General features: G+C 43.1%; 1 protein-coding gene across 1 annotated transcript; it reads left to right on the top strand.

Annotated features, from left to right (window-relative positions):
* Positions 1-3,868: 3,868 nt before the first annotated feature.
* On the top strand, positions 3,869-14,916 carry TM4SF1 (transmembrane 4 L six family member 1). Its single transcript, XM_045029624.1, has 5 exons — positions 3,869-6,352; positions 9,277-9,366; positions 9,457-9,605; positions 12,783-12,963; positions 14,132-14,916. Exons 1-5 carry the CDS (start codon positions 6,176-6,178, stop codon positions 14,144-14,146), a joined length of 612 nt encoding a protein of 203 aa, XP_044885559.1. The 5' UTR covers positions 3,869-6,175; the 3' UTR covers positions 14,147-14,916.
* Positions 14,917-16,440: the final 1,524 nt, after the last annotated feature.

Raw genomic sequence — 16,440 nt, 5'->3', positions numbered from 1 at the left:
TTACAGATAGGGAAATGGGCTCATATTGGTTAAGTGACTTGTCCAAAGTCACCCAGTGAATCAGTGGCAGAAATAGGAATAGAGCTCAAGCTACCCTAGTCCTCTGCTTTTATCTTTTAAACACTGGCACAGGTACAGTGTTGTATGCAACGTCACAGCCAGACATACACACGGTCAAAAAGTAGCTCTTGTTGAAACAGAGAGTTTGACCAGAGAACACTGAACGAGGCTCTAAGAGCATTCTGAGTCCCACGGCGGTTGTACCAAGGCATCAGTTAATGTCCAGTGATGACCACTTTATGTAGTTGTTACATCAGTGAAACTGGCTCTATAGCATCATCACATGCAACAGAACACTCGGTAAGAGTATTAAAATGGACAAAGGCAAATTAGAAAGAAAAAGAAAAAACAGCTAATGACTAAGAAGTGTAATTCAGCTGCCCAAGCAGGAGAATTGGGCTGTCTATCAAGACCGATCCAGAATAAGATTTACAGAACTCCACTCACAGAATTCGCTATCAAAAACAATTCCACTAGCAGCATTACATCATTAGAGCCCAGACTCAGAGAGCGATCATACCCCTTTAGCAAAATGCAGTAGCCTTGCGGTTTCTCAAAACGGGCTGGTTAATAATGCTGGTGAGACAAACATTGCAATTATTTTTTCTGTTCTTTGCTGAATTTTAGTATTGCTGACAATTTTCCAACAGCTTTACTACTTACATACTAGGTTGTCAGCTAATGGCTTTGTTTATGAACGAAGACAGTTTGCATGCCTTATACGTTTTTATTCTTTCTGTGCTAACTGGAATGAGCTCATTATTCATGCAAATGCCTAATCCTTTTCACAATCCTACTAAGCTCTTGACTACAATTGTATCTTGTAGCAATCAGTTCCATGGGTTAATTATAAATTATGTAAAGAAGTATTTCCTTTTATCACTTTTAATGCAGGGTACAGGAGGTTGTCATATAAACACGAGGACTAAATTAGCTATTTTTCAGAGCCCGTTGGGCTGCATTCATCAGTGATTGAGGCTGATAGGCACTGCTGCGCACACTCCCAGTCACACAGTTTAATATGTACTTGCTGCTGTCTGCTGTGCATGACCAGCTGCCCTAGAGCACTGTTCAGGATGGCAGGTCCAGTTGAGATTATGTTATGATCTGCAATCTGCATATAAAACTGCCCAAATGGTATTATTTATTGGAGTTGCTTGTTATAGATGATATATGGAACACTGGCTATGTATGCCTGTTGGTGAAGCTGGCTGTATAACATCATAGCATGCAACACGTTGAAATGCTGAACAGTTCCTGTATAAGTGTCACGGTTGTACACTGGAAGTGCGATGAAGAGCAAGGCTGAGCACATGGAGAATTAGGCTATCACCAGTCAGTGCATAGAAGGGCAGTTATTTGTATCTGAATGTGGTATATTGATCAGCTGGGCCATTTGTTTAAATAGAGAGCAGAGTTGTGCAGAATGGTATGGCATTGCTATTATTACCAGGATGTGTTCACGGCCTCAGAATGAGTCACAAACTTCTCTTCACATATATATGGGCCAGAGGCATGAAAGCGAAATTTCCTTAGTCTTGTTCAAGCATGTCCATTCTGAATTTTCCTGGAGATGGTGAACAGGTTTTCTGGTAATGTCTACCATGCACTGCTGTTGAGAGCAATTCATATGCAGAATAGCTGAGATCATTTTGTTTTGCAATATGAGAACTGTAGATTAGGGTGTTTTCCAGCTTTCTCATTCTAATATCCAGGCACATATGGAGGGGTGTGACTCCTTCTTTAGCAAGGGCCAGTTCTTATCGCTGCAACAATGACTCCTCCACTGATTTTACATGGGCTGGCTGACCTGCTTAGGAACCTGCGTGTTGTTCAGTTTTGTTCTCACAAATTTCTTTGAGGCCCTCTATTTATTTCTTGATTCCTCTCTGATTCAGATACAGTGGATGTCTTAGGTGGCCTGTTTCCTATATGTAACTTGGACATTGATTTTATTTTTAATACAGAGTGATGGGTCTTATCAATATTGTTGTGAGCATTACAGAGTATTGTAGAATTCAGATAACAGAACTGCAAGGCCCAAAGATACCACCCATGTATTTGTCAGCTATTTTTTGCAGTGCTGCTGATATCAAGGATGCCAATTATGGGAATGGTTCACTTGGAGCCAAATGGAAGTCACAAGTACTCATCACTAATAAGGGATTGACCCCTAGAGAGCAGAGCTACTAGTTGCAATTGCAGCTGAAGCTTAATCATTTTAGTAGGTGCCATGTGTTTTACTTAACAAAATCCCCAGTTCCTTTTTTCTTTATTATAACTGTTTTTGTATTATAGTAACGCCAACAGTCCTCAGCTGAGATTGGGCCCCTTTTTATTATGTGCTCTACACACACATTGTAAGATGCAGCCCCTGCCCTTGTTAGACAAACCGGAGACAGGCACTCTTACTGTTATCCCCATTTTACAGATGGAGAACAGAGGCCCAGAGAGACTGAGTAACTTGCACAAGGCCACACAGGGAGCCTGGTGGCGAAGCCAGGAATTCAACTCAGATCTCCTGTGGCCTAGTTTGGTTCCTTAACCACAAGACCATTCTTCCTCTCCTACTTGATTTGTAAAGCTCATTTCTTCACTGATTTAGTTACTACTTTATTATACTCTGTGCAACTTTTCAAAGCCTGAGTGTAAAGTTAGCTCAGTCATTTCTTGGTTTGGTGCCTGCTTTCAGCATCACAAAATGTCTGTCTCTAATTGTTTTGTGAGTGTGTGAGAGGGGGAACAAAACAAGCTGCCCCTTATTGTTGTAAGAACAAAGTAACATTGAGTTAAATTTAAAAAAATAAGGGGCTGCTGGGTACTCAGAGTCGCTGAAAAACCAAATTCCACATTTAGGCACTGAGGTAAGTGGCCTTTACTCTTAGGCATTGCGAGATCTCTGGCACACGAGAGCCATACCCGGTCCCACATCAGCTTTGCATTGCGTCATTGGCTGATCCAGACCTGGGACAATAGGGACGTCATTGGCTAAAGGGCAATTGCGCTAATGGCTCCTGCACCAAATCTGCTCCCCGAGGTGAGCACAAGGGTGTAGTTGGGTAAACAAGGGGCATCTACTGGTCATCTCTGTGCCCCAGTGAGCCCCAGCTGCCATAGATCAAAGTGTGCAAATGTGCATGGGGTCATTTTAAGCCACCTTTGTGTCTCACCCACCCTCCCTGCAGTGAGTGCTGCCAAGTGCTCTTTAGCAAGCGCTGAAGATAGAGTGTCGAGGTGTCCGGTTGTTGATCGGTAAGTCTGGTCAAAAAGGGGACTCGACAGTGTCAGGTCAGATCTACTGACGAGACACCCAAAGTCTGGTTACTGCAGGCAGAGAGGCACTGAGTCATCACTCGCGCCAGCCCCTACTCACCCAGGGCTGCCTCCTACCTGTGTCAGGCAGCTGCAGCGTCCCAGCCCTGGCTCTGCAGGCGACCCGAGTGGGGAAGAAAGGAGAAGAGCAATGAGCAATGGGGGGAGGGGAAAAAGGAGCAAAAGGAAGTGGGTCCTCAGGAGGAAAGGGTGGGACAGAGGCAAGGCCGCAGGGGGACCAGGGCGGGGCAGGGAAGGTTCCAACACTCCTGCTGGAGGTCCGGTTTTTATATATTACTAAGTTGGCAACCCTAGCTGAAGATCGGGGCCATAATCTAGAATTCACTTAGTGCTTTCTTTTTATTATGCACTTCTATTGACATCACATGTTATGTAATTTTCTGGCATGAGTTTCTCATCTTCAAGACAGACAACATTGTTATGGGGTTCGTCATGTAAGAAAAAAAGGAGTGGAAATTCACTGGGGCAGGTGAGACCATAACTGGGCAAGTAAGTAGTTGTCCTTGTATCCTAAGCACAGAAAGTGTAGCTCTTGCATACGAGTCTTGAGGTCTTATTCTGATCTTTCAGTTGTGTAACTTCAGTGGAACAGCTCATCATGTACACACCTGTGGAAGTGAGATCACAATCCGGTCCCTGCTCTTAATATAATTGTTGAGAAGAGTATTTTCTGCTCCTGTCCTGCATGTAAATTAGTTGTGTCATGGAAGACTGTCTATGTAACCAAATGCAGGATTGGTCCCTTAAATGACAATAAGAATAGAAACTCCAGTTTTTGACAAGCCAAATACTGGCTTCAGGATAGAAGAAATATATTGAATTACTAGATATCTCTAGTGCTAAAAGGACTGTCATTTTTAATTCCTTTAGTCTGGAAAAAAATACTTCAATTCACAATTAAATTATGCTTTTAAAATCAAATTAAATAGGAAATTCTTGACCATATGTAATTTGTTACTTTTAAGTATATGGAAGTATTAACAGAACAGATTTTTGTATCTGGTTTCCAGAGATTATATATTAAATATAACAGAATTAAGGGAGTTTTCAGTTGAAGATTCATCTGGTTAGAGTATATACTCTCCTGCTGTTGAGGAAATCTAAGGGATGATGTTTACATTTGGTTTAAATTCTTCAAAGATAACACACACAATAACTTCAACCCTACACTATTGACAATCAGAGGATATTATCTTGTACTGAAGGAAATTACCAAGGCCAAAAGTTACAATACCCGGAGGGTCCATGACGCCTCCACATCTGCACAAGAAAGTTCACTGTTTTTTTAAAGGTTCAAAGCCTGCTTGCATTGCTTGCATGAGTAGGCCTATCGAAGTCAAGTGTGTAAATCAAATTGCATGAGTTGAAGAAGCAGGATTTGACTCTTAGTACATTGATTTTAGGACTGCTTTTTCAACACATCTACTCCATAACTCTTAGATGGAAGCAGTATCAGCCTGATACCTTCCATGAGTTGAAATGAGAAAAAACAAAAACAAAATAAAAACCAACTGCCCTAAAAATGAAGATTTAATGACATATCTTGATATATAATATTCATTACATATGTTTTTAAACAAGTATCTTCACACAATAATTTTGCACCTTACTCCACTGACACAGAGGGTCTAATAGTTCACACTGAAGTCTCCAAAAATGTAAAATTCATGTCAGTCCTGTTTAATCTTAAATTGACCATTTGTCTGTCTCTCTCTCTCTGCTCCTGTTCTGCAGAGTTTGAGGATATTCTCTCGTGTAACCTAAGAGACAAAAGCACTTTCAAGTTCTTTGCTTTGTCTGAAAATGTTAAGTTTAGTGGTCCTTTTCCTCTACATGCCATGTACTGCTTAAAGGAAGAATAATTTTCATGTCCTTACTATAGTATATTTCGCTGTCAGGAACTTTTTTTTTTTTTACAAGTTAGTATGTTTTAGCATGTGCTATTTCCATATTATCTATTGCTAAGATTATTTCTTGCAGTCAGAACTCCAAACATTTTCATTCCAATAATATTTTTGTAATAAGTTACTATTTTCTACCGATATTTGCATTGTATAGATGTGACAAAAATGGCTGCTAACAAATCTCAATTAAACCTGAATTTAGTCTATAATGACAATTAATACAAAAGGACACATCTTTAGGAGCATATCTGTTTGTTTTTTAAGACATCTTTCTGCTTCATCCCAAGGCCATATGAGTTCTTATTCATTGATGAAAACATGGGATTGTGTTTTACACATTCTTAAATACCAGCAGGCTCAGTTATTCTTACATGTTCACTAAGAATCTGATACAAAGCCCACTGAAGTCACTTGGAGTCTTTCCACCAACTGCAGTGGGTTTTGAATCAGGCCATAAACCTAGAAGTTGATTTAATTTTAATTTTTCTTGACCCTTTTCTGATTCCCAAAAGAGCTTTCATTATGGCGTAAAGTTGTTCTTCATGCCTAATCACATCCACTGTAATTCATTCCAAACTGTGTATTAAAGCCAAAATCAGCACTGTGGGAAAATACTGTTTCCCTGCCTTGGGTTTCGTTTGTTGTGAAATGTTTCATTTAAAATGGGTGGTGATATTCCTCTCATCTTGCTCCTGCATTCTGCAACCAGGCCTGACACTCAAGTAGACATATAGTCATCATCCAGGTAACTAAGCAACCTAGAGTATTTAAGAAGGTGTGACTATAACCTGTTCTTACTTTTACACTTGGATGGGAACCGTACAGGCTGGTCTGTGATAGTGCTGAGCTACTGAAGAAAGATCTACAGAATTTCAGACATGTGTTTTGGAAAGTGTGCTAGGTGCATTGGGTACAAGTTGCTCATTCTTGCCTTCCTCTGCATTGTGGCTAATATCTTGCTTTACTTTCCCAATGGTGAAACAAGATTCGCTTCAGAACATCGGCTTAGCAAGTATGTGACGTGCCTTCATGGAATTATAGGAGGGGGGATTTTGGTAAGTAACTAAAGCTAGCACGTTTTCCTTTGTTTTCTTACTAGGAACATCTTAACGATTCATATTTCTCTGTCAGTTGTAGGATTTTTGTCTGACTGCTTTTTTAGCAAGCGGTTACACCTCTGTAACTTTATAGCATATATGTGATGCCATATAAATTATTACTATTAATCACACTATTAATCTGCCATCTTGTATGATTTAAATCTGGGGAGCATTCACAGTTTGTATGACAAAGAAATGCAAAATAAGGTCCTGACCCTTCAGTGGGACTACTCATGTGAGTAAAGTTATTCACATGTGTAAATGTTGGCAGGTTTGGGCAATGGGTTTGTATTGTATTTTATAAAAGTAGTTTACTATTAATCTATTCTCCTTTTAAAAATGATAATATTTGATTAAAAGCAGTAACCATTTCTTCAAATGTGCCTAAGATTTCTGGAAGGCACTGGCTGCTGCCATGTCCTAGGTGTTCATTCAGGGAAATTCAACAGTTGTTTATTGTCACACCAGTGTATTAGAAAAAATAATGAGGAGTCCTTGTGGCACCTTAGAGACTAACACATTTATTTGGGCATAAGCTATTGTGGGCTAGAACCCGCTTCATCAGATGCATGGAGTGGAAAATACAATAGAGAGGTATAAATATACAGCACATGAAAAGATGGGAGTTGCCGTACCAAGTGTGTTAGGAGAAATAGGGAAGGAGGATATACTGCTTTTTCTGAAGTACTGAAACTTTCACTACAGGACAGCAGATGGTTAATTTAGGCCCCGAATCTGAAATAAGCTGTATGTGAGCGGAACCCTGCATCAGGGCAGACCCCGATTGCAAGATGGGGCCCTTGAAGCTTATATTAAAAGACTCACTTAACTATGTGAATATTTCCAGCTTGACTTTAATGATCTTGCTTAGTGCATAGTGTTATGAACCTAAACAAGTCTTTGGAGGATTTGGGCACTAGTATGTCATTTAAGAGCCAGCAGGTGCATGGTTGTGGTTTTCAATTAAAGAATTTTTTTTTACTTTTCCATATGTTTTAAAGTATGTGTGTAGTGCTCACAACAGATATTTACCTCCTTTTTAAGGGTTTTGTGAGCAATCACTGGATAGTGTTTATCAAGTGCTATGAGTACAAAATATGAGTCAGACCAGCCATTGGCTGAGGCCTCAGCAGTTCCTGTGTTTAATCCACTAGGTCATGCTGCTCACTCCCTTTTCACCGCAGCTTGAAAATTTGCAAGTGTGAATTTTTTTATTGTAACTGATTCAGAGTGGAAAATTGGAGAAGTGTCAATTCATCAGACGTTTTCACACTAATTCTGCAATTCTATGGCAGTGTTGTGAACTTGAAAATAAAGTAAAAACATTTTCTATGTGGAATATTTTGCCCAGTTCTACCCACATTAGAAACTTCTTGTGTTTTGACTCCATTCATATTAGATATCCTGTATAAGCAAAACACTTGCAACTACTTTTCAGTAACTAGTGTCATCATACCTCATTATAGTTGAAATGATGGATGTCATCAAAAGAGCCTAGTAGTGTGGACAGTGGTGGATTAGCCATTGGGCCAACAGGCCCATACCCAGGCAGGGCCGGCTTTAGGAGGTGCGGGGCCCAATTTGAACAGTTTTGATGGGGCCCCGGCAGGGATGACTAAAAAGAAACACGAAAAAAACACGTGGGGCTTGTACTCACCGGGCGCGGTGCTCCAAGTCTTTGGTGGCACTTCGGTGGCGGGTCGTCCACTCGCTCCAGGTCTTCAGCGGCACTGAAGGACCCACCGCCGAAGTGCCGCCAAAGACCCAGAGCAAGTGAAGGACCTGCTGCCAAAGTGCCGCTGAAGACCCGGAGCGCCGCCAGGTGAGTAAAAATTAAAAAGGCGCCTCTAGCCAGGGAAGGGATTGTCACTGGGTGCAGGGCCCGATTCGGGGGAATTGGTGGAATAGGCCTAAAGCCGGCCCTGGCCAATTGGGAGGCCCCAGAAAAATGGGTGTCCCCACACTCCAACCCACTCTGCCCACCTGCCCGGCGCTCCTGGTGGGGAGCAGGGTTGAGGCAAGGGGCTTGCTCTGCCTGCCTAGTGCTCCAGTCAGGGAGCAGGGTCGGAGTATGGGGGCTTGCTCCACTCAGCCCGCTTGGCACTCCTGTGGAGCAGGGCAAGCCCTCATGCCCCGACCCTGCTCCCTGGCAGGAGTGCCAGGAGAGGAGATGGGGTGGTACAAGCCCTGACCCCATTTCCCCAGCAGCAGCGTGGGTGTGGGAGGGACTGCAGGTGGAAGGGGTGTGGAGGGGCCCCCATTTACTCTGGACCAGGACCCCACAAAACCATAATCCACCCTTCTCTCAGTGAAAACTCCCATCTACTTTGCTGAGCACTTTTGCTGAGAGAGGACTGCAGGATTTGACCCACAGTGTGTCAAAACCGGTGTTGGATTGACAGGGAAGACTATTACTATTATTTATTGGAATTGCAGTAGCATCTAGGAGCCCCAGTCATGGACCAAGATCCCATTGTGTTAGGCACTGTACAAACAGAAAAAAAAATAATGAAGTTCTCATAGTTTATCAGTCTATCCCTAAGCCTAGTCTTGCCCCTATTGAAGCCAAGGGGAGAACTCCGCTTGAGCAGAATAGGAGAAATACCGAATCGGCTATGTAGAATTTTTAAATAGTGAAATTATAAATCTAAATAAAAACAAAGTGAGGACAGAATTTGATATGCACGGCCTGTAGACGTCCGTCTGGGCCCCACGGGCCGATGCAATTGGCCAGCGTAGTCCGTCCCAGAAGAGACGAATCCATCACTTCCGCCCTGGGCCTTGCACCCCCTAGGGACAGCCCTGCTGTTTTGTTTTTTTTTCCCTGCCTGTAGGATACTTTACCAAACACTCAGGCACAATTATTTGTTTTTATGTAGATCTTCCTCCCAGCTGCAGTGTTCATTGGACTAGAACACGATAATTGCTGTGGATGCTGCGGGCATGAGAACTGTGGAAAAAGCTGTGCAGTAAGTGAGTTTTTTGCTTAATCGTTTTTGGGTGGCCCCTCAGAGGGAATGGTCAGAGTGCTGAGAGTCTCTTGTGTGTTTACTCTGCAGATGCTGTCCTCTGTTCTGGCCGCCATCATCGGAATCCTGGGGTCCGGCTACTGTTTCATCATTTCAGCTTTAGGTTTATCCCATGGCCCTTACTGCCGCTCTGCTGTAGAACAGAACTGGGTCTATCCTTTCACTAACTCCAGTGGAGGGTGAGTAGTCTGTTTACCAGCAAGCTGTGCACTCCACTATATAAACACCATGGACCCGATACTGCTTACTGTGTTTTATAGGAGGGTAATTACACTGACACAGGTTTGCACTGGTGTAAAATGAGAGGAGAAACTGTCCCATGAATTTGCTCCTTACTCAGATGAGTAGTCCCATTGTTTCCATAGGACTACTCAGGTGAATGAGGACTGCTTTTTGGACCCTAAACTAGTCAAGAGGGAGAAAGGCTGTTGATCTTTGTAGAAACTAATGGATCTACTGTATTCTCATTTTGGGGGCTTAATCGTCTCCTGTACAGCTGAGGAGCAAGATAAAAAGGGGTATCAAGCACCTGCAACTCCCACTAAAGTTTCAAGAGGAGTCAGCACCTGTGAAATCAGGACCAGTGTGTGGTCACTAAGTTATTTGTGTTTGCAATAAACTGTTAGTTTCCAAACAGCACACACACTCTCTTCCTCTCCAGCTCTCATCCTGCCTCGTCACTTAATTGGCTCATAGATTATTCCCCCTCCAGCAAAGCTGATGGGTACCCTCAGGCTGAAAGAGAAGTCTCAAGAACATATAAACTGGGACTCACAACTATCCCAAGCTTTACAAAATGACTGCCAAAGCGGCATCATTCCTTATCATAGGAAACACTGTGCGTGACAGGCCTCTGGATATGGCCCTTTTTAGCCACGATAGCCTGGAAATATTTCTCAAGCAGCCCAACAACCGTTCCCTAGCATTCTGCAGGTGATCAGCATAGTGCTTCTTTCAGAAGCTGCATTTATCATCAGAGGACCCCTAGTATTTCAGTATGAATGACAACCTCCTTCCCAGGGGCTGAGAGCATCACCCAGGTAACACTCCTGTCTACCCAACTGTGGGAGATCCACAAACCAAATTCTGATTCCCACCCCTTCCCCTATCCCGCCTTGTGGAAATCAATGACAGACGACACAATTTTAGGACTTTATTAACAATCAGTTTTTAAAAAGGGAGACCAGAAACACACTATCCTGATGATCCTATAAATTTTGAAACCTAAATATTCTGAAGCATATTGAGAAACCATGTGTCATGGAGGGTGATTAATAGTAGGGTTATTAGAGTTACGAAGCAAGATGCAGAAGCCACATATCAAAGATCTTTAAATCAGTTTAGAACATCTTGGTTTGGGAGCATTTGCAACTCAATGTGGTAGAATTTACCCAGCTGTTGAAGTTGATACCAAGGTATGTTCCCAAGCTTAAACCCTGGACTTTACACACACTGCATCTAAAACAAATTATTTCTGAAGGTACCCTCAATATAAAAAGTGTGACCAGATATAAATTTGCGCAATAGAACTATTTGGTCTGCACAAAAGTGCCCCAAAGCCCCTGGATTTCCCTAGTTTGGGATTCTCCTTTTGTGGAGTGAGTCCCCATGAAACATAGAGTTGGCATAGCTGAGTCCTACATCACTTCCAAGTCAGCCCCCATGTAAGGGGCGTAGTAAGGGTGTGGAGTGCATGCATGGTCAGAGGACAACATACTCCAGCAATACCTTACTGGTGGGTAGCCCCTTGAGGCCTGTTTCCAGAGCAGTGCATGTTTGGTGCCAGAGCAGAGCTGGCTGGCCTGAGAATCAGGAAGCCGCACCTACATTCCACTGGCCCCCTGAAGCAGAGAATCTGATCTGAACACACCTGGCTATTGTTTGTCATGATGGTTTCTTCAGCTTTCACTAGCACAGAAAGGAGATGAGTAATTTTTTGCTGAATACTCTGATCAGATGGTTGGGCAGGAGCTGCAGGCATTTACTTTTAGGACACAGTGAGTTCATGCTGTGGTCAGAGCAGTTCAAGGGCATTTGCAGATACCAAGTAGAGTGTCTCATGTAAGACAGTGACAAATGGAGAGCAAAGTTCCCTTTGGATGCAATCACTATCTTAAAACAAGGGCCGGATCCTGCACGGTTCTGAGCCCCATCTGAGAAGTGTCCAGTGAGTTCAGCTCATTCAGCAGGCTGTGCATCATTTAAGTCCCTTTGTGGCGGGGCAACAATTCACCGGCACAGCACCTCCCGCTAGTTGTCCAGGGAATTATCTCCTTCCAGCCCGGAGCACCATCTGCAGGCTGGTGTCGCGTCTGCCGCTGGCCCCCATATCTCTCCTGGGCCCCGGTGCCCTTTGTCCAGGGGTTCTGCCCACCAGTCTCCCTTCCCAGGGGAACCCCCAACCCTGTATCCCCACCTTGCCTCAGTGGCTACTGCCAGTCTCCATTTAGCCCCTGTTCACTGGAGCAGATGACAGTCTGTTAACCACTCATCATTGGCAAGGGGGGTTGGACCAGCTGCCTCTGCCTATCTATCGGCTGCCCCTCTGCAGCCCCAGTACCCTTTTGTGGGCCCTTAACTTTGCTAGGCTGGAGCTCCCCAGCTCCCTCTGCCCTTCCCCAGCACTGCTCCACCCTAGGTACCCTCCTCAGCTTCCCAGGCAGCCAGGTCCTTCTCTCTCTAGGAAGCTAGAGAGAGTATCTCTCTTTCCTTCTGGCCCACTGCCCTCTTACAAGGGCCAGCTGGGCCCTGATTGCACTGGCTGCAGCTGTGGCTGCTTTCCCTATCAGCCCAGCTTTTCCCCTGCCACAGCCCTTTCCCAGGACTGTTTTAAGCCCTGCAGGGCAGGAGCGGGGTAACCACCCCGCTACACCCTTGCAAAAGGGCAACCTCCAGCATGCTGTCTTCTACACCAATTCCATCCTAGCCCCCATCCTAGTGGCCATTCCTAGGAGAAAAAGGGCCATGGCATAACTTAGAGCAGCCCTGTGACTGCTCTAAATTATGCTGGGGACCAGGTCACTCTGTCTGACTCTGGAATTGGGGAGACTAAAAAGGTGTGTTAATGCTACCTCTGTCCCCTACCACTCTGCTCCTGCCCTCTATTTATACTTAAAAACAAAATCAAGACTAGGTTTATCAGACGTCTACACCTAATAACTGCTCTTGCATTCTAGAGTGCCAGGGAGTTTTGCATGAAGCAAACCTTTGCTTCCCTGACCCCCACTTACAAGGTTAGTAGTATCTGAATTAGGCCCACATATTGCAACTGCTCGCTTGATATACATTAAATACCAGGGGGTGACACGCTTCACTGAATCATGAGTTTCTAATACATTTTTAATTGATATGAACAGGTATCTGCTTGAGCGTGACAGGTGGTCTGAGTGTCGGGAGCCAAGGAATATCGTGGAATGGAACTTGACCCTCTTTTCCATTCTTCTAGTCTTGGGGGGGATTGAATTAATTCTGTGTTCCATCCAAGTAGTCAACGGTTTTCTCGGAGGAATATGTGGGGTTTGCTGTAATCGGGAAGAGGTAAGTGCACCTATTCAAGGGACCATTTGATTACAACCACACTTCCCATAAAAAGCATATAGCCTAATGTATTATCCATAACTAAAGTACATCAGAGTCTAATCCAGGAGAACATTCAGTTCCATTATTTCCCTGTCATGGCTCCTCTTCTGAAGCTCAGTTTCAGTAAGTGAGCTTTGAGCCACATCATTCACAAAAACTCTGGGGCATTTGACTGTAATACAATGTGAGTGAATTTGGGCAAGTGATCAGCTACATGCAAGGAATTAGATATGCACATGAAAAGGAAATCTCCTTTTCTACCTTTTGAAATTATTGGTCACCTTAGCCATGCAGGGAATAAGGTATATGCGTCAGGCATGAACTAAGTCTTGTGGTGAGGAAGAAATTCTCTGTCCTGATCTCCTACCCTGCCCCCATTTTACAACATTACACAATTGTATGATAGGTTTGTGGCTTAGTTTGTTTTTGACCTTTCACTGAAACATCTGCTAAACTGCCAAACTGATTTCAGTGGGAGTGATATATGGCTTACTGAGGATACCAGACAAGCTGGTCTATAGTCTGCTCTACTAGGTTCACTCAAGTATCCTGAAAACACCCACTCTCCCTGGCATCCACTATTCCCTCACTGTGACTCTCCGTCCGCCATAGCTTTTATTCTTTTGTGAAAGGAAAAAGTTGGCAACTTTTACAATGAAAAAGATCAAAGTTCTCAAAAACAAAAGAAATTGTGTACAGAATGATGGTAAAACTTGATTGCCCTTAAAATGCAACAAAAGCCATAATGATGTCTGCTCAAAGATGTTTCAAAAGGCATTCTTTATGCAGATATTCAAAATGTTTTCTTTGAGAAGATGTTTCATGTTTATTACACCACAGCGCTTTAATCATGGATATTATTGACATGGTAGATTATGATGGCACCTTTGAAGCTGTTGTCTCTTTCTCTCTCCTCCTCCCCACCATGATCTAACTGGGGACATTGAGACATATTTCTGGCTCTGTCATAAATGGATTTTTGAGGATTAGCAGGCATGGAAATAGATCCACAAGCTGAATACACATTATACAGCCTATTAACTTTACTTTGTACAATGAACAAAGTATGTGATTCTGTGATTTTGTTTTCCCTTGTTTAACACGTATTCTTTTTTTCCCCCCACAGAAATACGTTTGCTAGAACATTTGCACCTGAAGATGGGCTAAAATCACTGTAATTATATCTTTGTGGTATTCTGTAAAACGTGTATTTGAATGTCTTGTTTTATATTGCACATACTGTAAATTATAAAGAGAACAGTTTATTCATGTTACATTTCTTCTTACCAAACTATGCACTGTCACCATTAATTCACAGATTGGGCCAGGTTCTGTTCTTGGAAAGATGTGCAGGCTTGCCGAAGAACACAATAGTCATTATGTGTTTGCACCTGACAGCAGAATTTGGCCTGCTGTGATTTTTGTCATTATAAACATATACTTTGCATACAAGGATTTCATTGGTTTATTTAAACATAATGCAAGTAGCTGATTGATTAATTGTGTTGCTGGGTACAGTTTCTCACTACCGGCATGGTAGTTCTTGATTTTCATACAGAAGCTGCTTTTTCCATTAGTGTTCCATTGCCATCCTGACCTTGAAGCCCTCAGTAGGAGCTGTCACTCACAGAAGGAATGCTGCTTTAATTGGGTCAAACCAAATACCATGAATACCATGTTTCTGGTATTCATCTAGTCTAACAGAGAATACAGATGGTGCCAAATAATGGACAGACAAGGGTAGGCACATACTGAGGAGCCCTATCTCCCCAGGGAAGAGGTGGAGATAGAACAGCAGCAAAAAAAAGACAAGTCAGAAGAAAGGAAAATGGGGAGTTGGGAGGGGAGTAGTAACTTGGATTGTTTCAAACTTCTTTCCCTCTCTATTTGCCAATAAAATAGAATATAGACACCCACCAGCTGTCAGTGTTTTCTTTCTGGTCCAGAGTTTTATTGCTCCTATAGCTTTGCTGCCTTTTAGCCTCTCCTCCACCCACCTTCATATCTCCCCAACCCCTCCGCCTTCTTTTGCTGTTTTGTTTCTCTTGATCATGTCTACATGGGAATTTTTTTTGTATAAGTTAAGGTGTGTATCTAAAGTGCTTTAATTATAACTCTCCGTGGCCACTCTTAGTTCAGCATAACAGTGGCTTGTAGTTAAGCTTGTATCACTTGGGAAGGGGTTTAACCTAATCTGCACAAAGTCACTCTTATACTAGGAGAAGAGTGTCCACATGGGGTTATAAAGGTAAAGGTATAGTGGTCAAACTTTTTCCTATGTACATTTTCCTTAGCTCTTCTGGGATTTCAACATTTCTTTCCTCGACTCTTCACTGTTAGGAAGGATCGGAGCACTTACCCTCTTCTCCAGCTGGGAGGAAGATGCAACCTCCAGTCCCTTCTGTTCCCTGATTATTGCTGGTAGATAAATAGGCTCTTTCTGCCTCTCTTCTGCAATGCCATAAATCCACTACTGGAGTACCAATGGAGCACAAGTGTAGGCAAGCTGCCATTGGCCACCAGCATTTAACTACCATGTTGTCTAAGCTTGATCTGAGCAAGTTTAGACAACATGATGGTAAAAATGCCTGAAAGATGTTTACACTAGAGCTTCCACCATTGCTACCACCAGTGGGGCTGCATTAGGGGTAATGTAACAATGAGAGACCGAGGGAAAATGCTGGAGAACCTGGAATGCAGCCAGGAGAAGGAGGTGTAGAACCAAGATCTGACCTGCAACGTGTTTTTGTACAAACCTATTTACTAGGAAAAGTTCTGGTGCAAACTTCTCAACCCAAGAACTGCAGATGAGCATTAGCAAGTCCCTGCAGGAATCTGAGTATAATTTTAAAAAAATAAATAACCCTGTGACACATAACCATGCTGATGTATCCTGTCTGCCTCAGACCAGTCCTATGATTCTCTCAGAAGAGAAGATCATCATGCAGCATGAATAAACACCAAACGCTGTGATAATTTGGCATCACCTGACATCATAGATGTAAATAGTGAGCAAAATGGAGACAGCTTTCTTCCAACATCATGTGTGAGAAGCTCTGTCACAGTTTAGGCAAATGTACCTGTATTCTCCCTCTGTGGCCAACCAAGGACACCTGCTTTAGCCTTCTGGTCCCAGCTATAACCTCTCTTGGGCAGAGATCAGCATCTCTTTCCTTGTGTCCAGGGATTTTAAGGCTTCACAGCTCCATGAACAAGACTGAGATAGCCCCAGCAAACCAGACTGCCTAAAAAGGCCAACACTTGCATTTTTCTGTCTCTCTGAAGGCTCTGACCAGTCTAATGGTGGCAGTTATAAGTTACCTCACAGCTCCTTGTAACCAAGCATATTTATTCTTAAGGTAGAAGCATTATGGAGGACATACTGAAACAATAAAGCTAGAAACCTTACTGGAAATCATCCCAACTCCAAAACTG

This window comes from Mauremys mutica, chromosome 9 (assembly GCF_020497125.1).
Source record: "Mauremys mutica isolate MM-2020 ecotype Southern chromosome 9, ASM2049712v1, whole genome shotgun sequence".
In the NCBI taxonomy this organism is placed as follows: Eukaryota; Metazoa; Chordata; order Testudines; family Geoemydidae; genus Mauremys; species Mauremys mutica.
This window is presented reverse-complemented; position numbering and strand designations above follow the sequence as displayed.

Bases quoted from the DNA above. Each gene is read 5' to 3' on its own strand.
- TM4SF1 (XM_045029624.1), top strand. From the start codon at position 6,176: ATGTGTTTTGGAAAGTGTGCTAGGTGCATTGGGTACAAGTTGCTCATT. The intron at 6,353-9,276 runs GTAAGTAACTAA...GTTTTTATGTAG, and splicing joins TTATAGGAGGGGGGATTTTG to ATCTTCCTCCCAGCTGCAGT. The intron at 9,367-9,456 runs GTAAGTGAGTTT...TTTACTCTGCAG, and splicing joins ACTGTGGAAAAAGCTGTGCA to ATGCTGTCCTCTGTTCTGGC.